Source organism: Eutrigla gurnardus (genome assembly GCF_963514095.1).
Source record: "Eutrigla gurnardus genome assembly, chromosome: 22".
Lineage (NCBI taxonomy): Eukaryota > Metazoa > Chordata > Actinopteri > Perciformes > Triglidae > Eutrigla > Eutrigla gurnardus.
Genome location: NC_139933.1, coordinates 11,383,076 through 11,404,765, shown reverse-complemented (window position 1 = coordinate 11,404,765; position 21,690 = coordinate 11,383,076). Strand labels below are relative to the sequence as shown.

The following is a 21,690-nucleotide window of genomic DNA, read 5'->3' as shown; positions in this document are numbered from 1 at the left end:
TTTCTTCATGCGTATGCTTGTGTACTCACAGGTGTCCCCTTGGAGTGATCAGGTGTCTGGGGAGTCCAGTTGTCTTGGATGCGGTCTCACTTCAGTCAGCCGGAGAGGCAGAGAGGACAGGACCAACACCCGGAGAAACACGACATCCTCGCTTCCAACTCAGGTGAGTCCAAATGAAAGATCAAATAAAAGAAAATGTTCAAACTTGTCTTACATAACAGTTAATGTTTTTGTGCGTAAGATATGAAATGGTTCGTTTTTTGGGAACACGCTCTAGGGTATGAAATGCAACGCTGATATTGTTTTGACTATTCCTAAACTCCCGAGTCAGCCCTGTTGCCAGCCAAGTATGTATATACTAAACTTAAATGAATAATAAAATCTTCATATTTCAGATACATGTATGTTTTGATTTGATTATATTTTTGCAGGTATCATAGCCCGAGGTAGCATGGTGGGCCGTGCAGCTCTCTACCTGCTGCTGGTGTTTCCACTGAGCAGCTCCCAGAGCACCCTGGAGTCTAAGCAGGTCCTGGAAGCCCATCAGGCCCCGACAGCGCCTCCTCCTCCGCCGCACCTACGGGACCTACTCAGAAAAGAGGAAACCACTCATTTAAATGCCAAGCGAACGTGTGAGTGGAGTTCAAAGAAATGCTGTTCAGCACAACCGCAGATATCTATCCAGCACGATGTTAACTTCAGAGATGCAGCGGCACGCCCCAAGTCACGAAGATGTTCCACATAGACAAGATTTGTGTGTCAAAAGTCTGACTGATCTGTTTTTAATGCATCCACAGACGCCCACGTAGACAAAGACAACGCCAAAGTCGGCCTGTTCATCGCTGCGGCCATGGGAACCTTCGCTCTGATGGCTGCGGTGTACTGTATCTACAACAAGTTCTATAGCAAACACCAGTACCTGCACACCCAGCTTCACGATGAGTCAGGTAGAGGAATACATATTTATTGAATTCTTATTGCAGCCCTCTGGCACCAAATTGTATTGCCTGCAGGAACTGAGAAACTTGCATGGTTGTAAAAATACACATATCTCTTCTACCTTCACTACAAAGAAAACTGGAACAAATGACAGCTGTGAGAATATAAATGTCTCTCTCAGAATGATAAAAGGAAGCTAAAGATCGAGAGAGAGAGAGAGAGAGTGTGTGTGTGTGTGTGTGTGTGTGTGTGTGAGAGAGAGAGAGAGAGAGCGAGCCTCTACCACCCAGAGAAAAGTCTCTCATCTTGTTCCTCTCTCGTCTCTTGAGCATCATTTGTTGTCAAGCATCAGAAACGTGACTGATCATGTTATTTGCAACATAATTTAATTATGCTCTGTCTTGGGAGTTAATATCTTAAAAAAAATAAAATAAATGTTAACAGGAAATATCGACACATTTCAAGTGAGGTTCCTCGTATATGTCTTTCTGCAGATCTAACGTCAGACCCCATGGACCCTCCCTCGGTGTACTTCCACGCCTCCGCTGGCTCCGGTGCGGTAGACGTGCGGAGGGCCGGTTACGGCTCGCTCTCGGCCACTCCATCCATCATTTCTGTGCCCCCCTGCCTGTCCCCTCCTCCCTCCGCCATGCCCTTCCCTCCCGTCTTCCGTTCCTCTCGCTGTCTGAGAACGATATCCGCCAGGGATTTGGAGAAAGGCTGTATCTGATAGTGAATGCTTAGCTGACAGCGTGAGACCGCTGCATGACAGGAAAGTAGTAGTTTTTTGAATGTGCATGTTGTTTTCCAAAAATCTATAGACATCAGAGAACGTTTGTAGGCAAATGGCTTTGCACATACACAACCTGAAGTAATACATGTGTTTTGAAAATAATTAAGGGACTTTTTCAGCCGAATTTGGTGGAATTTATGGGAGAGTCCTGAGCTGTTGTAGCAGAAGTATCTGCTGGAGTTGCCAAATCTGTCAGTTACCATCGTCAACCCAGAATCACTACCAATCTGCTGTCGATCTGTAGGCGTTTGCACAGCGACAATAAACTAGATTTGTCCTGCACCTTATAGCACGATGACAGGGACATGAAGAATATTCAAACATGATAACTACGATAACACATAATGGATTTTAATCTTAAATATTCAACTGATAAACTCCTTCCAGAAAATAGTTTTCATGGCCCCCAGGTTAATTAAGTGTTTGGACCCTCAATTCACCACTTTCCTGGATAGACTCACAGAACAGACATCACAACTGAGGGTCAGTCTATCAAACTTTGATCTCTGACTTCATAAATCATAAAACATGTTAGGACTATCCACATAGCTGAGGAGCAGATAAGACACAGAGACACAACATTTACTTTAATTGATATGTTGTGATGAGTTAAAATGTTTAATACTGAAGAGATGTAATCAACATCTGTGATTAAGTTTGTTTCCTGTTTCGGTCTGTTTCAATGTATTTAACTTAAACATTCATGCTAATAAATGATCATAGGTTCCTGATACACGTGTCCTTATACGTCCCCAGAGATCTGAAGCAGAAAGCTGAATGCACACTTACTTAATGTACATCCTTTCTTAGGATGTACATTAATAATCTAGTGTTCTAAATGTTCACTTTCTTTGTAAACCATTCATACATTGACTCTTAACTGTTATTCTGTTGTGCATTGGTTCTAATCTTCTTGTGGCTCACCCAAGACACTGATTTGTGCAATCTATGTCAATCGTATCCATTATTTAATTATTACAATTCATGTTTATATATGAGCTCACACATCATGAGAACCAGGTTCTAATTTTTTTAGTCATTCTAATTCAACTGATCTGGTGTAATTCAGTGACTTCTATCAAACTGGTTGGTACGGTTCAGCAGCTGAGATAGCCTAGCTTTAGGATATAGAATAATTAAATAGACAAGTGAATTTATATTTACAGTCCCATAGATAAAAAAAATCTGATTTAAATAGTTATTTGTTCATAACATTAATCATGATTGCGCCGTGCTATTTAACAGGATCCTATAACGACTAAATGAGGCAGCTCGATGGAATAACACCATCACTAATTAGATTATTTGCACCTGGGTTTTCTTACTGTGAAATGTCAAGATGTCCTCTGTGAAAAAGGCCTATTTCCTGTTTCTTTCATGGACCATGATTCTAGACTCAGCTACACCAGGGGACATCAGTTATAACGATTTGTGGATCACTTCCCGTGCAATGATTAAAAAATGGAAAAGTACATTTTATATTCACTAATATATATTAATGTGAGCTTTTGTTCACTTCAATAGGCCTATACAGCAAACTCCATATCAGTCGGTCTAAGTGAAAGGAACACAAGTGGCCAAGATTTCCTTCACACTAAATGTTGCAAAGGTAAAAGCAGAGAAAGCAGCTCTTTGCTGTATTCATGTTTTATTTAGCTTTATGCATCACGTCACTGTTATAAATGGAGGCCATCGAGCAGTTTTCATATGGAAGGGGGTTTGCAGCGATGATGCATCAAGGCAGCTCTGAGACGAGAAAAGTAGAACCACAAAACCTTGAGCCTTTTTTAAATCAGAGAGTTCTTCTTTTATTTTATTGTGATCATAACGTCTCTTTCTTTTCAACGATCGCAGGTCATTTAAACTAAAATAATCGTCCGTCCCGGAATCATCCCAGCGTCCCGGGAACAGCCGGCCCCCTCCCGCGTTATAAATAGGCTACCTGAACTCTCGTAATATGCTTCGATCGGACGGTGTTTACTCCAACGCTCCATTCGAGGCTTGTGCCACTCCGAGAATAGTCGCTTCTTAAAACGGCCGGCTGGCTGCGAGGAAGGAAGTGACATGTTACCTTCCACTCACTACAAACACTTGGAGAGATTAGCGCGCAGGCAGCGGTAATCTGGTTTCAGGACCACGGCCAGAGACACCGTTCGGCCACGCGCAACCTTCACGGAGAGTGTGAAGAAGTTCATCTGGACGTGAAGGACTCTGGCGGAGTGGGACTGGCGATGGTTGCTCGCTTGATCTTGGAAGGCAGCTGAAGCAGATTAAACCTCAGATTAAAGATTCAGGGAAGTCTGCTGATCAAGTAAAATCAAGTTTTTTTTTTTTTTTTTTTTTTTTTTTTTTTTATGTGAGTGAGAAACACGGGGCGGAGGGAGTAAGAGGGAGAAGGCTGTGCGCTCAATCGGGAGCGCGCAAAGACTGCACATTGGTCGGATCCTGGAGTCGTGAGGATGGAGATCCGGCCGGACAGGTTTAAGGTCGTGGCAGCCAAGACTCTCGGGAAAATATACGGGTATGTAAAATCTCTCTGGGGGACATTTGGGGAAAACTGTTATTGTCACGTTGGAAAGAAAGTTCACCTTTTGTGATTAATTAAGGCTACAGTAAAAAAAAAAGAAGATTTATTATGAGTATCAAGAAAAGCGCCCCCTTTTAAGATCAAGGTGTCCAGAGCCCTAGATTAGTGTTGGTTTGCATGACCTGGCACCACATCTGTACCTCTATAGACCAATGGATCTTTCACATACATCACGTTTTAAGCAAATGCTATATGCTGGCTGATGGAGAGAAAAAAAAGTTACACAAAGTCCCTCTCTCCTCTTCTCCAGGGGAACAAAACAGAATCAAGTTTCATTTTAGGCCCAAAAAGGGTTCTATGAGTGTAATATGAAGCGTTAGATCGATAGCTATATTAATTTCTTCCAGAATCTCCTGCAGTGCTGTCCCACTGTTAAATGATGGGAGCTTTGTCATGGTTTTATGTGAAACAGGCTCTGCGGCCTGGTATGTTGTGCCACCCGTCATTATGGGACAGTCCGTTTAAGAGGACCTCCATTAACCCCCCACTCCAGTAAAGGCTCCAAAGCTCATTTCTGACATCGCGTGGCAATTTCTACCCACGTAACACGCGCGAAAAAGACACCCAAGTGTGAGTTTATGAGAACTTCCATCGCTCCTCCGGTCCTTTCTGCCAGACCAGCGCGTGACACACCTTCCCCGCCGAGGGCGAGGGAGTCAGGACGAGTCCGGCCACTGATGGATGCCTGAACGTGAGAAGCTATTGATGAACTCCCCTTTCTTCCTCTCGGGATTTGATGGAGCGTCTAAACACTTAAATCCTCTCCAGAAATAGCCTCTGCTCGTCCAAGCTGTCGGCCCACGTAAATCCCTGCAGGCCATACACCTTAGACACCTCTCTCCCTCCCTCTCTCTCTTCCCCCTGTCTCTCCTAAGTAGCCCAGTAGCTCGTCACCCCCCCTCCTCGGGCCACCTCACAGGCAGGATTAGGCCTCTCCACCCACGACAGAGAGCCCGCAGCGGCCTATAAGCTTTCCTTTCCGTGGAGCGCACGTGCACAGGTGGTGGCTGGCTGCCGTGCGTAACGCGCACCGGCCCGTTCCGCGCTGCTGCTCTCCGCACGCAACATGCTTAACGGGCGCACGGACACTAAGGCGGACCGTGTTGACTCTTTATTTTAGCCGCATAAAAAACTCTCTTTTATTATTTGTATCCTAATCAGCTCTGTTCTCTTGGTTCTATCGATTTATCTATTCGTGGTTCTGTTTGAATCTATTTAAATGACTTTTCCTGTTCTATTAAGCAGACACTATTTATTTAAATCCGCATAAGACAAACAGACGTGTGATCTCATTGAGGTAGAACCCGTTCAAAGCCTCCTAACAACCAATTGGTCTATATAGCATCAGAAAACAACAGTTCATAAACCCCAAGGTGATGTCGTGAAATATGGGTTCATCCAACCAGAGCAAAACCTAAAATACTTAAAAAAAAAACCTATAATTTTTATATTTAAGAGCATTAAACAACAGGATGTTTGGATTTGTTTTACTGTATTAATTGGCTAATACAGTGCATTTTATATATATATAGTTTTTCAGTGATTCTACAGAACAGCACTGTTTCTATTAAATACATTGAACGTATTTTGTGTGAATACAGTGCTTGTAACAGTCCACAGCTAATATTTAACTCAGTTTAAGTCCACTAAAGGTCCTTTTCATAGTTTTGTCATGAGGAGCATTTCAACCTTTTTCCCCCCAGACATTATTTGACTCTCTTATCCAATCCAATCTCAACCAAGCTGCTGAACTGCCCTGACATTTGTCCTAGACGTATGAATTAAGAGATTAACTTTGAGAGCGAACCAGGAATACTCACTGAGCAGAATAGGTCGTGTGAATGCAGCTTCTAACATGCATTCAAGATAAATACAAAAAACGGACTACTTTTCTTATTGGTAGAACTGATTCCCGGGAGAGACAGACTTATCTTCCTGGTGTGGCGAGTGCAATGGAGAGAACGCCAGGTAGCTTGGAAGGATTACAGCGGATTTCCTTCAACTCAGGGTCACTCATGAAAAGTCAGATACGATGTATGCTACGTGTCGGCTATTGAGATTGAGAACTCCATGTAGACATCCTGCGGATACTAAATAAATTGATGTTGAATAGGAAGGACATGTTTCGAATTGCGTGCGAGACTTCGCCTGAGTCGATGAGTTGATGATAAAAAGCTGAGGTTAAAGAGGAAGCGGAGACAGGAAGAATGAAGACTGAAGCCCGCCCAGACAAAAATAGTCCAAGAGAGCCAGAGATATTAATAATTCAAGAGGGAGAATCATTAATACTTGATCAGTGTCGGAGAGCGTTAGCACCCCTGCTTACAGTATCTAATAAAGCATGTGTGTGTTTTATAATTTGGTGTATTTCCCAGTCTGCTTGCTGTTGTTTGAGTTTTTAGGTGACCGCTCTGAAAAGGTTTGAAGTCCAGTCTTTTTGCCACTTAATATTTTAGTATCCGTGTTATTTCTAAGTCTCCCAGGGAAGTCCATCTTCTAGAAGATGTATAAAGATCGGCTGGTGCTTTTCTTTTCCTGGTATTCCTCATCCAATGTACAATTTAGAGAGTAAAAAAGGCAAATAAATTATAGTTAAAATAAGGTTTGCAAGGGAAGTTTGCTAGTTTACTGTGAGCTACGCTGCAAATCTCTGCAAAACATTGAATTTACATGGCACGGTTAAAAAGATCCTGTGATGAGGACTTGTCACATTCTCGATGACGCGGTCCCAGTGTTGGTGTGGTCGTCGTTAGGATCAGTATCACGATGCAGAGATTCACTGTGATCACAGCAGCCACATTCACCACACTGATGCATAAAACAACAGATGAGGTATTCAGACATGGCGGATGCTGTAAACGGCTCTTCTTCTTGGCCTTTAAATGTATCGCTCTTAATAGTCTAAGCTGTGGTTACTTACTTTTATGCATGACACTCATATATAATATACATATTATTCATAATTTTAAAGCCATTTATTTTTCATCAGTATTTTTTTCTTATAATTGGGATTTTAAGGTGACCCTATTTTTTTCACCCCATCCCCCAATCCAAGCATTATTCATTCAGGGGTTTGTATTTTGGCCGTGTGGACCAACATGTACTCTCATGTAAGTATCATTAACAGCGGCTGTGAATTACATTTACCAACCATCGTCAATGCAGATGTTTACGTGTGTGTATGAAAACTAAATATGTATATAAATCAAGCTGTGGTATAAAGGGGGCTCCGTCATTTGGACCGGCAGTGCTCGAGTCTGGTCGAGAACTCAGTATTGCACACATCATGTTTAATAGATGATCTGCTGCGTTTAGATACATATTTGATGCCCGTTAGACTGGAGACTGGTAGAGGTCATGGTTCCTCAGGGTTTTCTCAGCAAGCCATACGAACATAGGTGACAGACAGCAGCGGTAAAAGAGTACCTTGTTTGGAAGAAGAGGAGCACGGATGCACCAGGATGATACAAGAATTCCTCACTGTCGGCGAGCTCTGTCAGGAGACGAATGTCTGCAATAAAAACAGTATATTAACACCTTGTGAAGACAGGAGATGTCAAAGTTATGTCAGCAAGCTCTGAGGTGGCTGGCTCACTGATAGCTGTGCTGATACTAGAATTACCAGTCAAATTGACAGTGAGAAAAGATTTGTCTGCACATCTTTTATCAACACAAGCCGTCAGTCTGCGAGCCCTTCAGGACAGGATCTGGTTTCACCGAGTTTGGGAAAACCTGACTGATTTGGTGCATATTCTCAAGGTTGTTTCAGTGGCAAGATATCTTGATAGGACAAGGGTTGCTGTACGACATTGCAAAGGGATGTCTCAACTGATGGATAGCCCACACGATCATGTCAAACATAATCAGAAGCTTGCAGAAGACGCTTACAGAGATTTTGGCTATATCAACATCGACAATTAAAATCTGCTTCTTAAGAAAACCGACTCACAAGCGCTTCCTTTAAAGGCAGAGTAGGTCATTCTATTCAGAAACACTGTCTGTTATATTACTTGAAATCCTCGTAACCAATAGCCATCTATATATTACATGCTATGACATAAAACACATTTTAAAATGACATCTGACAGCTTAGTGAACATATGCTTTTGGATTTTTCAATCTTTTCTGAACAGAGCTCTTGAGAAGAAGCAAGAAAATGGCGAGACCATTGAGCTGTCGGCGGAGGGCCGGCCGGAGCTGGTGGAGGAGAAGGAGATGCCCGTGGTGGACTGCACATGTTTCGGCCTGCCCAGGCGCTACATCATCGCCATCCTCTCGGGCATCGGCTTCTGCATCTCCTTCGGCATCCGATGTAACTTGGGCGTGGCCATCGTCAGCATGGTCAACAGCCACACCATCTTCAGAGACAACAAGGAGGTCATAGTGGTGAGTGGTGGAGGATGAGCTGGGAAAGTCCAAAACAGCATGGGACAATAAATATGATTGTGTTTCTGAATAATTTATGATTGAGATAAGCACAAGGTGAAGACATATGGCCAAGTTTACAGTGTCAAAACTGTATTACTGTTGCAAATCTTTGTTGATGGTGTTAATGGAAACAGCCAGTCAAACAAAGGACCTGGTCATCTAGCCAGTGTTACCAGTGTTGTCAGTGGTGGTCAGTCATCCCAGTTAAAAGTTTGACAGCTAAGCGATGCGAGGGAATGTTGTGACAGGTCAGTGGTCCAGCATGAGCCTCAGGCGGACCAGTAATCAATCACATCGGTTCTTTTATATTGATTGTTCTTCCTTCAGATTAGTGCCTTGTTATCCCACTTGATCTAATGACCAGTAATATAAACTGATGTGCCCCTGTGTGTCCCAACAGAAAGCTCAGTTCGACTGGGATCCAGAAACAGTGGGAATGATCCACGGGTCCTTCTTCTGGGGATACATAGTCACCCAAATCCCAGGAGGGTTCATCTGTCAAAAGTTTGCAGCAAACAGGTCTGTCAATCCAGTAATTACTGTATGCAAGCGGTAATTGTACATTATTTCCCACATACTGAATGACTCTTCCTGCCTCCATTCTTTCCTCTTCCAGAGTGTTTGGCTTCGCTATAGTGGCCACGTCTTGCCTGAATATGCTCATCCCCGCAGCAGCGCGGATGCACTTTGGCTGTGTTATCATTGTCCGAATATTTCAAGGACTCGTGGAGGTGTTGACTCTATAGCTTGCTCATAAACACGAGAAATTGATTATAAGAAAGATTTATATTTACATTTCATTTAGAACATTTCCTCACAGTGTCATTTCTTCCCGATGCTGCAGGGGGTTTCGTATCCGGCCTGTCATGGCATTTGGGCGAAATGGGCACCGCCTCTCGAAAGAAGTCGCCTGGCCACGACAGCCTTTTGTGGTGAGCCTATTATCACTGTACCTGATTCTCTCAGCCTTTAAACAATGGATGATTGTTTTGGCACATATTTTGATGATTGATTAAACGTTATTATTCCATAACTGAAACGTTAGGATTCGGTGTTGTGGTCTCTCGTTTTTGACACATTAGAGACTAAACATAATGTTTCCCTTTTTCTAGGTTCTTATGCCGGTGCTGTGATTGCGATGCCATTAGCTGGAATCCTGGTCCAGTATTCAGGATGGTCATCAGTCTTCTACGTCTATGGTATGCGACCTTTGACCTTTAGACTGGAGGCAAACATAATCAAATGTAGAGAGTTTTTTTTCAGACTGAGCAATAACTTGGGGAACTAAACACTGTCTTGTCATTGTGACAACTATGCATAACATACAGTCACACTGACACATACTGAAACTGAAAGCACAAGGAGAGAATAAAACAACTCGATTTAACGCTCCACTGTTGTTTGCCTCCACCAAACTGTCCTGTTGTACCTTTCTTCGTCCGAAATGTCATCACTGCAGCTACAGTCACGGTGTCTCCTTGTTCTTTATTTACTCCCCCCCCCCCCCAGGAAGTTTTGGGATCATGTGGTATTGCTTCTGGTTTCTGGTGTCTTATGAAAGTCCAGCAGCCCATCCCACCATCACTGAGGAGGAAAAAACATATATTGAGGAAAGCATTGGCGAGTCGGCCCAACATACAATAACGGTCAGTACATAAGAGTAGAGTTTGCACTCATCACTGTGCTGGTACTTGTGATGAGTGTAGTGATGGTAAATAAGGAAGTGAGACTGGATGGAGTTTCAGAGGGTGTCAAATGTTTCGTGAGCTATTTCTAATAGTCTAATTTTTAGTCTAACAAAATGAATACAGGTTTGTGTCTTCACTCATGCATCTTCTTAATGATCACAGTCCTGCTTTCTGATTCATCACCCAAAAGAAAAAATTGGTGTTATGTTTGTCAGAGGCCTGAGAATTCCCTTACAAAATGAGTAAAATAAGTAACAGATTTTTCCGTTGCAGAAATTCAACACGCCGTGGAGGGCCTTCTTCACATCCATGCCAGTATACGCCATCATTGTGGCCAATTTCTGCAGAAGTTGGACTTTCTACTTGCTTCTCATCAGCCAGCCTGCATACTTCGAGGAGGTGTTTGGTTTCGAGATTAGCAAGGTAACGGAAATCCGATGTGTTTGGGTGTGGTACACTCCACCAATGTTCAATAACATGAAACCAATGAGGAAATGAAAGAAATGTGACCATATTTATCCCAATAACAGAAATTCACCATGATCCTAGCTCAGAGGTCTCAAATCTGCTACTTAAAAATGTGTTTCCCCCTCTCATCTTTCTTTAGGTGGGCATAGTTTCTGCACTTCCCCACCTCGTCATGACCATTATCGTTCCCATCGGCGGCCAGCTTGCCGACTACCTGCGCTGCAACCAAATCATGACCACCACTAATGTCAGGAAACTTATGAACTGTGGAGGTAAGAAAGCTAGAATTGCAGAAAGGGGAACGCAAATGTAGCTGATTGACTGGGCTCATAATAGCAGCACCTTTTCCTTTCAAGACATCAAAACTGTTGTCATATCTGATACAAAATAAAATTTTCTGGATATCATTAGAAGTTTTTTTTCCCCCCCAAGCGCCCAATTGTTATGTGAACCTGGAAACCTGCACAGTTACTCATTGGCTAATTATTGTAGCTAACTGCAGTATTAAGTCAGATGTGGTGAGAAAAGATCTGCTGCATGGGAAACGATGACTCACTGTAAAGCAGAAGCTCTGTCTCTCTGTTGGCTATTTTTAAACTACTGAGAGAAATCGATAGCAAAGTGAAATGGAGAAGTATACAGTGTGCTTAACACTTTGTGGCAAGCTGTCAGTACACAGCAAACCAAGTTTACTGCTCAGTCAACAGCATTTTGTGAAAACAGAACAGTTGTGAAGAAAATGGCCTTAAGTTGACTTGAATAAGCGTCTCGCTTATTCAATATTTTCAATTCATACATTAAACTTGTTCTCTGCTACGTTTCTTTTTCGCTCATCTCAAACAGGATTTGGGATGGAGGCCACCTTCCTGCTGGTGGTGGGCTTCTCTCACACAAAAGGCGTGGCCATTTCATTCCTGGTCATGGCTGTGGGTTTCTCTGGCTTTGCCATTTCAGGTGAAACCATGTTTTATTTTCTTTATGGAGTGCATCAACTTCGTTTTTAAACCTTTTTGCCAGAAATATTAAAGAATAATTTGCAGTTTTCATATGCTAATACTGAATGTATCCTTCCTCATAAGGTTTCAATGTCAACCACCTGGATATTGCACCGCGGTATGCTAGTATCCTTATGGGTATCTCCAACGGTGTGGGCACTTTGTCTGGTATGGTTTGCCCACTTATTGTTGGAGCCATGACGAAGCACAAGGTGAGACATACATGTCTGTTTATGGCGTTGTCTGGGACGATATTTTTGTTATCATCATGGATTATTGCAGAAAAATGTATGTTGCATGTCCTCATTGTGCATATATGTAAACAGTGAACCAACTGAGTATCTATTTAATTTTGCACTGAGAGTAGCTAAATAGACCAGAGGTTCCAGACGGAGTGAGCATGCATCATATTTGTTTTCCCAGGAAGAAAAAGAGAATGGATTTTGATATATAAGATATGAAGAAATTGATTTGTTCGTCGTATATCGTGAAATAGGTGCACAGTACAGGGATGTGATCTAAAAGGGTTAAAATGTATTTTTCATTTCAGTGTTTGAGCATCAAGTTTTATTGACCCGAGTATTAGGTATCCAGAGTTAAAGCACATTTGTGGAACACAATACATGTACAAGCCTCTCTTTGATTGTTTGATTAAATGTGTTGAACTAAAGTAAAACACTTCTTTATATTTCTTTCTCATAATCTACTCTTCCTCTTCTTTCCCTCCCTCCCTCCCCTGATAGACGCGGGAGGAGTGGCAGGGGGTGTTTCTCATCGCCTCGCTTGTTCACTATGGAGGTGTAATATTCTATGGTGTGTTTCTGCTTTCATCCATTCCTAAAGCATGCACTAATCTCTGTATGGTTCTACATGCAATGTTCTGTCAGTAAATCACTAACTCTGGATCTGCAGGCCTCTTTGCGTCTGGAGAGAAGCAAGTTTGGGCAGAGCCGGAGCAGCTGAGCGATGAGAAATGTGGCATCCTGGATGAGGATGAGCTCGCCAACGAGACAGAAGAGCTGTATCGCACGAGTGGCGGGGGAGGCTACGGAGCCATGAACCAGGGAGCGGATCCCAATGGAGCCGGAGGCATGGGAGGAGGAGGAGGAGGAGGAGGAGGCTGGGTCTCAGACTGGGACAAAACTGAGGAGTACGTCCAACCAGCCGGGACCAATAATTACCTTTATGGTGGAGACGGGGACCGAGAGTTAACATAAAACCCAGCAGGTCCTCTGCACAGAGCCTTTAGTAAGGCAGAAACAGTACACCAACAGCGTGGAGTTTCAACCCGATGGCGTGACGAACTTTGAAAGTGCGGATTTAAAATCTAACGCAGGAGGGGACCATTTTTTAGCACCTCTGCCTGTACTGTCACAACTGAACTGAATTCAAAGAGACTCCACAGTGGAGACGACGCAATTAGAAAATGTAAAACGTGTGTTTGTGTGTGCAATTGTGTACCGTGTGTGACAGACAACCTAAGTAAGAGTGTTTTAGGACTCGTCCCCTTCCCTTCTCTCTCTCTCTCGGGAGGGCGATTGAGTTTTAGGCCTGCTGTGACTTTCTTTGATGTTCATTCACTGTTTGATTGTCTAATTGTAGAAATGTCTACATTATCTGACAGGATCTCATTCGTATGCCTCTTACTTTACAAATCCTTGGGCACACATTGTCCCACTTCTGTTGTTGTGGGAAAAACCTATTGACTTTGATAAATTGCTGTTTGTTTTTCTTAATCCTTAAATGGCTGCAGAATTTGAGCAATGCAGAGAGTATGCCCACCAAAACCGCTTTTTTCTCTCTCTCCAAAATCAAAGTTGTGTCCTTAAGTTGCACACTTTTAAGACAATGCATTTTTCTTGTGCCAATACAACAAAAATATATTGCACTCTAGTATTGGTTTTACTCATCCATTAAGAAAACAATTGCAAACTGTACACAGCTCTCTGTGAGGTCTAACTAGCCCAAAAATGATATTTTTAGATGCAGCGTTTTGATTTCCTCCTCCAAAACTGTGTTATGTACTCGGCCTCGAACCTGTCAACCTGCTGACAAACTGGGATATAAAAATGCCTCATATATAGAAGATATGTCATCACCCAGGGTAGTTTACAGACATTTTTATTTGCTCTCTTTCAGACCCTTTTTCTTCAAATCCAACATCATAATTTTGTTCAATATGATTTACTTGTAATATATGCTTCATTGATGTTATTCTATTATATTACTGTTGTGTGCAGGCACCTCATGCTCTAAGTGGAAACATCAGCATATAACCTAACACCCTCCACACACGCTGTGTGTGCTCTCTGTCACACTAACACACTGAACCGGGACTGCTGTGTGTGACTGCCAGATATGTAGCATGTGTTAAAATGAAAACCTGTGCAAATAATATTGGGAATGTTATTCCCATGGAGCCAACACAGAGATCTCAATCAATTAATTTTAAATTTCATTAACTTTCACTTTTTTAATTCATGGTGCAACAAGCTGAAGATGTGTTCAATTATCAGAAAAAGAAACAATTCAATATAAAATTAAATATAAAAGGCTGATAATGGACAACAAAACAATTACATTTCACTGTACACAAGTGAGTTCTTTTACTTTTGTTAGTAGATGTTGTAATGTACCTGGCTAGCTCCAAAAACGAAGGCTTAAGACTGAAAACTACATATACCTGTGTTAGATCATGGAATGGTATCACTTTGCTTGATATTGTTTCATTATAAGTGGAGTTCAGTGATAGATTAAATAGAGAAATAAATATTAGGGTTTTTACTGTTTTGACATTTTTCATTGGTTTCTTGTTAAGTCTTTTGTTCTGAATTGTAAACTTAAACTGTATATGTAAAACTCATGTACACGTGGAAAATATTGTATAATAAAACGTAGAGGTGATAATTCCTGTACAATGATTATATATGTATAAGTTATTATTAATAGCCTGTTTATTCTTATGCATTACTATTTATTTTTTAAATAGATGATTCCGTGCGTTATCCGAGTGTTACATTTTTAATCATCTTTTTAAATCTTTTATTTCAGCACCTGTTTTGCCGTGATTGAGACCAACTGTCCTCTGCTTCATGCATGATTCATGCACTAGTAATGCGGCCCTTCAAAGCTTTGGATAGAGGGGTTTCATGTTACCCATAATGCTGTACTCCCCTCCAGACAGCCTATCGATCACTGAGCTAAAGTATAAGAGCGTGGAAATGAAGAAGAAAAATAGATTTTGATGGCACCGGATCAAGGGACTTGTCAGATATCCTGGGCCAGTAAAAAGCATTGAGACGCTGGGATGCACCACTCACTGTCCTGCTCAGGTATCTAAAAATCAATGGGATTATCCTGCATCCATCTGCCAGTGAGACAAATGGTAGTTACCTAGATGTTCTAATGGGCTCACTATTGGTTTACCTCATCGAGGCTCTGCTTTGAAACCCTGAGGCCGATTTTTAGACAAACCACCCAATCAGGAAGTAGCAACCACACTCTATGACACACCAACCCATGATGGCTGAAATGACTAACCTCAGAAATAGAGAGTAATATACATCACACTTAGGTAATGTGTCTCATATCAGCAAGTTGAGTCTGTAAACAATGTTTTTATGGTTTTCAAAAAACAATAAAACCTAAAAAAATAAATAAAAAAAAGGATATAACTGGTCCCACTAAAACCCATCACCTTCAGTACCAATATGAACAATATACTGTCAAGTTGAGTTTAGCTAGCTAACAGTAACCTAGTTGAGTAGTGTCCATTTGGTTAAACTATTACACAACCTCAACTGTCTAACTTTATTTGAACGTTAGCATCTCAAAAGCAGTCAGCAGTAACGTACAGGGTCCGTTACTACTCGTACCGAGCCTACCTGCGGTCGGAGTCGCCCTCTTCTTACGTCATTGACAGTAGTTAACGTCAGTTGTCTGTGTGAAGACGCGTCCTGTCCACTTCGGCGGTGAATAAGTCCACACAGTCGGTTTTATAGTCGAACATTTCTCGTTTCTCGCGCTGAACCATCAGATGTGGTTAAACTCTGGACGCCTTCGAGGCCGACTAGTAAACAAGACTGACGGATATAACGGCCGCGGCTAAAAGCCGGCTAGCAAACAAGGCTACCAACAAACCTCGACTCTCTTCAAGTAACAACTAACGTCTGACACGGCACTTGTTTATTCAGCGGTAAGTGGTCCTGAATATAAAACATTACTTTGTAGAAAATGTTTAGGAAGATTACCTCCAGTAGCTTGGTACCAACAATAAATGTTCATACAGGGTGGAGTCCTATTACAGTACTGTTGTTTTTATCATTTAATTCCCCAAAAGATGAACTCATGTTGCTGTTTTTGTTTGTCAAAACTCAAGATTGTCAAACCAGGCCAACTTAGTCGACTTGTTTGACCTTCCTCTTCTTCTCTGCATCACACACATTATGGTGCCTTCATGTTATATTGGAATAATGATAAATATGATATGGGAAACTCTGAGATCATTTTGATACCCGGTGACCATAACAGTCCAACATGGCCAAGAAGACGACAGATTCAGTAATGGATGGTACATAAATCTTTATTTTTAACTGTGCAACAAGTATTAGCTCTTGATTGTTTACATCAATTTAATTTGTGATCGATGTACACTTAACTCGATATAGTCCAATGCCATTTATCGTTCTATCCATAGCAAATGGACTTTAGTCTGTGCAGTGCAAAGAAGGCAGCATTATACATGGGTTGTATTTGTGATCATTTCAGATTCTTGAACCTTTTTTTGGCATACATTTGGATAGCATCCAGAAAACAAGAGGAAACAAACCACAACAAAATGTAATCAATATAGATTTCTTTTTTGCACATAATCATCAACATCAAATTAATCCGATATCTGATAATTTATTCACACAAAATAACATAAAGTGATAGTTTGAATGGTAAAACAGAACCTATACAATGTTCTGTCATATATTATCTGCAAAAATAATAGAGCATCACAAAAGGCATAGGTAAGGAAAATACATTTTATCACAGATAATTCAAACCACTATTTTACACGTGGAACTGTATGACTTTGCAAGAAATTCTTTTTTTACCCACATATTTCCAATATATTAATAGTAATGAAGCACTCAATATACTTTAAGCATTAGGGGAAAAAACCCGTCAGATGGTTGAGTCATTGTCACGAAATGTTTGCATGATGTAGTTAGTGTGAGGAGATGTATAATGACTATTTGGTTTAAAAAAATGTAGTTGACAGGGTCAGATCTGGTGTTTTGGACTGTTTGTGTCACAAAATGGGTAATTTTTCTGTTCTGTTAACTTTTGATGGAAATAAATATTACTGAATATTTCACATAATTATAAAAAAAATGAATGGCAACAATTGTTCGTTGCTGTTTTATTTGGCACTCTTCAATTGACTTTTATTGTTGGGTCAAAGTTTTCTCCCTGCCAATCACACGATGAATCCCACAATTCTCTATACGTGAGCCAAAGTACTTACATCTCCTATTCAGCACTACAGGGTTTGACTAATCATAGAACCTGAATTTAAGACTTGTGATCAAGACCTGACTTTTCTGGTTTGTGGGAAATGCAATTTTTCTTAAGCATAATGTTATATATGTTGTTAATTTGCCTTGCGCTCATCCTTTTCATAGCCTGTCACATATTCTTACTCCTGGTCCTTCTACCCTACTGCTTCGTATCCTCACTCACCTCCACCTGCATTCTCCATTTTCAGGGTGTTGTATACCCCCCCTGTCATTTCCTCTTTCTTCAGTGCTTCGTATCCCCCTTCTCCTCCTGTTGCTCCCTCCATTTTCAGGGTGTTGTATACCCCCCCTGTCATTTTCTCTTTCTTCAGTGCTTCGTATCCCCCTTCTCCTCCTGTTGCTCCCTCCATTCCCAAGGTGTGGTATACCCCCCCTGTCATTTCCTTTTTCTTCAGTGCTTCATAACCAGCTTCTCCTCCTGTTGCTCCCTCCATTCCCAAGGTGTGGTATACCCCCCCTGTCATTTTGTCTTTCTTCAGTGCCTCATAACCAGCTTCTCCTCCTGTTGCTCCCTCCATTCCCAAGGTGTGGTATACCTCCCCTTTCATTTCCTCTTTCTTCAGTGCTTCATATTCCCCCTCTTTCTTCTTTCTGCCTGCTGCTTCTGGGTGAAGGGCGTCATATTCAGCCTCCCTTTGGGCACCTTTCTTTAGCATCTCATAACTGTCATCACCAGCTTGTCGTCTCACTGGCATATCCTCGTAAATTGGTACTAAAAATGAAAACAAAAGTGTGATGTGATGCCTCCAATGTGCTTACAAAAATGGAAAACATTTAATAGTTTCTTACCTGTGGTATTTCTCTTCTTGTAATATATACAAAGAAACACGGTCCCTAAACCTAGAACCAGCACAATGGCCACGATTGTCAGAATGATAATGAGTGGCTTTGGATCTGAAACTGAGACAGAACATACATAATAGTTAAAAATGTATTGCCGGTAAGTTGGCAGTATGCCTCCCTTCTTTGAAGAAATGTGTCCAGGTTTCTGTTAAGAATTTAGAGTCTCCAATCCAAATGCGAGATTACTTTGATGAAATCTTCAGGGTTATTGGTCTAGACTTTGAAAGCTCCTGACATGGTCACACAATCAAACTGTCCTCACAGTCTGGGTAGTGATGAGTTTATTGTTCTTAAATGTGTATTAATGTGTCAAGAAAAAAAATGTCTTTTAGCAGGAACTCACCACTGAGAGCATTGCTGAGAAGAGACCTCCCCGTGTCCCACACAGCTCTGCAGGCATAAGTACCACCCTCTGATGGCATCATGGATCCTTGGTTGGGGCCCAAACGGACCCATGGCTGCTGGTCTTTCTTGTAGTACCATTGATATTGAAGGGAGCTGTGAACGGGACAACGTGGACAAGAACACGCCATGCGAGTGTTGCCAGAGAGAACGGCCTTAAAAGGAGGTGCTAAAAAGGAGAACCAAAATTATTGCAATTCAGTAAAACACAAAAGAGGGAAACGCCATTCAATACAAAAGCAGTCAAAGAATGTTGGTTGCAAATGCATACCTTGGACAAACACATCTTGATTATCTGACTCCACTTGGTATGGGGGCCCGGCAGTGCGCCCCCTGTATGTGTAGGTGGCATCACACTTATAACTCCCCACTGTAGATTCTGTCACGGAAGGGATTTTGTAGGTAGGACTGACACTATTCTGAATGACTGTGTTGTCTTTGTAGAAAACAGCACGGCTAATTTGATCTGTGCCCCAGACGAGGCATTTCAGAGTCAGACTTTCCCCGATGACAGGTGGCAGGGGATACATTTCCAACGATACGGCCTTCTCTGAAAGAAGCAGAGTTTACACCTTTAATTTAAATAAAGATAACATTTCTGAGTCATTTGCCATCTTCCGAAAAAGGCTCAAGACTCACCTGTTCAGACTTCACCTCGACTCTACATAGCATGACCCACTAACACCCTCCCTCGACCCCCCCCCCCCCCCCGCAAAAAAAAAAAAAAAAAAAAAAAACTCGGATCGTAGCACTGTTACTCTTGAAGTACTACTTTACTCAGATGAGGACCTAGCACTTGTTCTATTTTTAGCTCTTACTGCATCGGCAATGATACGTCGTGGTTTCTTTGTTTCCTTCTTTTGACAAATGTACTTATTGTAAGTCGCTTTGGACAAAAGCGTCTGCTAAATGACCTAAATGTAAATGTAAATGTAAATTTCTGAGGCTGAAACACGATGTTATTAATCCTAATAATAAAAGGGGTTGGTCATAGTGATGAACCTACAAAACATTTACATCTGCAGCTTGGCTTTAGAAACAGAGCGATAAAGTAATTACCTGAGGTCCTGACTGTGATTTGGTTACTTCTGCGATCTTGAGTATCAGAACACCAGAAAATGGTCTCCGGGACATTCAGTCTGTTGGGCTGAAAGATCTTTGTCACACTGTCATTCCTCTTCATCCTCATCTGAATCTTCATTGTTGGCCCTCCACTAGAGAACCAGCAGTTCCATCCCTGCAGACCATCCTCGTTGTCAAGCTGCAGGATGACCGAACCTCCCCGCCGCTCCACCGGCTGGCCCGTCTTGATGGTGAGTGATGCGGTCGGAACATATTCTGGATGGTGATCGCGTAAATTACCACAGTTAAACAAGATAAACAATTGTGTGAGAATTTCCATTTTGAGAGTTTAATAATGCTGATGTTCATGTGGTCCATTTACCCAGGACGTTGATGAGGACGCTGTCGCTCTTTGCCCCATTGCTCTCACATTGATAAGAGCCAGAGTGCTCGGGTGCAGCAACGCCTATCTTCCAGGTTTCATTCGTCAGCGTTTGTTCCCCGTCGTCGAAGTACCATTTCACTTCACTCCCACGTATGCCGGTGTCACATCTCAGAAAAATTAAGTCCCCAGAGAAGATCTGCTTGAGTTTAGGGGAAATAGAAACTAAGGAGAACAGAGACAAGCGGAAAGAAGCGGAGGCATAGTTTAGTCATTACAAGAAACTACAAAGGTAATTTGTTCATATTTTACACCCTTGAGGTCTAATAGAGGATAGATGGAGGGCTGACAGATTGTGCACGTCTGTGAACTCCCAATGATTACCTTCTGGCCTTTGCTGACATCTTGCCAGGAGTGCAAACACTGTAACAAAAGCACAGCTTTTACATGTTTGCTATATGTTAAGCGCAATTCATTATAATAAAATAATAATAATGCATTGATTTATAAAGCGCTTTATAGACAATTTAGCTAAATGCAAAAAAAATTGTATCAACAAAATCTCAAAAGCAATATCAAATCCCATAAAATTCCGTCTTCACAAAAATGAATACCTTATAATCCCCAAACCGCTTTCAACCCCAGCAATCCTATTTCATGTTTCATTACCTGCCAGCAGCAGCAGATGTATTCCCGTCATGGCCTTATGAGAAGTACACAGACGAGAGAAACAACGAAATGACTTACGTGCTGACTAGTGACCAGACACTTATCTTGCTGCTGGAAGTCATATTGAGGAAGTTCCGTTTAGTGTTGAATAAAAAAAGTCGGAGCCAAAGAAGTGTTGCAAGAGGAAAACAACTGATATGTAGCATTTTTGATGTACTTCCTCTTTGCAACAACATTTCTCAATGTTATTCCTAATAGCTTACCCAAGACCTAATTATTAATTTACTTTCCAAGTAAAACATTACTGAGGAAGGAAACCATTTCTTAGTGTGACAGGGTGTGAATCAATCTGAGGCTAAAAGAGGAAAACCAAATGTAGTTTTTGTTTAAAAAACGACACAACAATCATCGGTTAACGTGTGACGATCGCTATAAATCGATACACAGACGAGATGGGATGTTGTGAAGCTGCTACAGGCGCACAGATCAGGTTGAAGAATAATGACCACGTATACACTGAAAAAGCTAAACAGGACATAGATATGGAGCGCTGTTTATTTGTTTACTGTGTGCGAGTCATTTCAGGACGTGTGAAATGAGATGATGCAGATTTCTGAAAATAGCGGAATTGCGGACAGCAGCTTCTTCATTCACGCACGTACTCTTCTGCTGCACCGAGTTTAATGACAGCCAAAAGATCAGTGTGTCAAACCTCAAACATGACCTGCCGGGAAAAATAAGGCCCAAACAGATACTTGCATGACGAATCAAAATGTCTTGTTTCTGTTTCTGTTTGTCTTTTGTCTCAGAATCCCAACTATTATTTCAACGCGTATCAACACCAACAAAAATATTATAAAGAGTCTA

The 21,690-nt window shown here is 41.7% G+C and overlaps 3 protein-coding genes across 3 annotated transcripts; 2 read left to right on the top strand and 1 right to left on the bottom strand.

Moving 5' to 3' along the window:
• Positions 1 to 78: 78 nt before the first annotated feature.
• On the top strand, positions 79 to 2,300 carry LOC311008494 (uncharacterized protein; the record flags this gene model as incomplete). Its single annotated transcript, XM_084002183.1, has 4 exons — positions 79 to 163; positions 432 to 632; positions 798 to 947; positions 1,434 to 2,300. 4 exons carry the CDS (start codon positions 79 to 81, stop codon positions 1,667 to 1,669), a joined length of 672 nt encoding a protein of 223 aa, XP_083858309.1. The 3' UTR covers positions 1,670 to 2,300.
• Positions 2,301 to 3,733: 1,433 nt separating this feature from the next.
• LOC311032953 (vesicular glutamate transporter 1-like) lies at positions 3,734 to 14,806 on the top strand. Its single transcript, XM_084040065.1, has 13 exons — positions 3,734 to 4,253; positions 8,453 to 8,705; positions 9,148 to 9,266; positions 9,364 to 9,478; positions 9,592 to 9,679; positions 9,860 to 9,946; positions 10,257 to 10,393; positions 10,709 to 10,858; positions 11,043 to 11,175; positions 11,747 to 11,857; positions 11,983 to 12,110; positions 12,642 to 12,711; positions 12,811 to 14,806. The coding sequence occupies exons 1-13, from the start codon at positions 4,192 to 4,194 to the stop codon at positions 13,113 to 13,115; spliced, it is 1,758 nt and encodes a 585-aa protein (XP_083896191.1). The 5' UTR covers positions 3,734 to 4,191; the 3' UTR covers positions 13,116 to 14,806.
• A 1,656-nt stretch (positions 14,807 to 16,462) lies between these two features.
• Positions 16,463 to 20,938, bottom strand: LOC311032954 (titin). Its single transcript, XM_084040066.1, has 8 exons — positions 20,824 to 20,938; positions 20,539 to 20,577; positions 20,155 to 20,379; positions 19,770 to 20,048; positions 18,982 to 19,260; positions 18,652 to 18,879; positions 18,255 to 18,365; positions 16,463 to 18,177 (listed from the first exon to the last, which is right to left on the bottom strand). Exons 1-8 carry the CDS (start codon positions 20,852 to 20,854, stop codon positions 17,621 to 17,623), a joined length of 1,749 nt encoding a protein of 582 aa, XP_083896192.1. The 5' UTR covers positions 20,855 to 20,938; the 3' UTR covers positions 16,463 to 17,620.
• Positions 20,939 to 21,690: the final 752 nt, after the last annotated feature.

Coding starts and splice junctions, on each gene's coding strand:
- LOC311032953 (XM_084040065.1), top strand. CDS start 4,192: ATGGAGATCCGGCCGGACAGGTTTAAGGTCGTGGCAGCCAAGACTCTC. Junction 9,947..10,256: donor ATCAGTCTTCTACGTCTATG/GTATGCGACCTT, acceptor CCCCCCCCCCAG/GAAGTTTTGGGATCATGTGG. Junction 10,859..11,042: donor TTGGTTTCGAGATTAGCAAG/GTAACGGAAATC, acceptor ATCTTTCTTTAG/GTGGGCATAGTTTCTGCACT.
- LOC311032954 (XM_084040066.1), bottom strand. CDS start 20,854: ATGACGGGAATACATCTGCTGCTGCTGGCAG. Junction 20,380..20,538: donor ATGTCAGCAAAGGCCAGAAG/GTAATCATTGGG, acceptor TGTTCTCCTTAG/TTTCTATTTCCCCTAAACTC. Junction 18,880..18,981: donor TCAAGATGTGTTTGTCCAAG/GTATGCATTTGC, acceptor TCTCCTTTTTAG/CACCTCCTTTTAAGGCCGTT.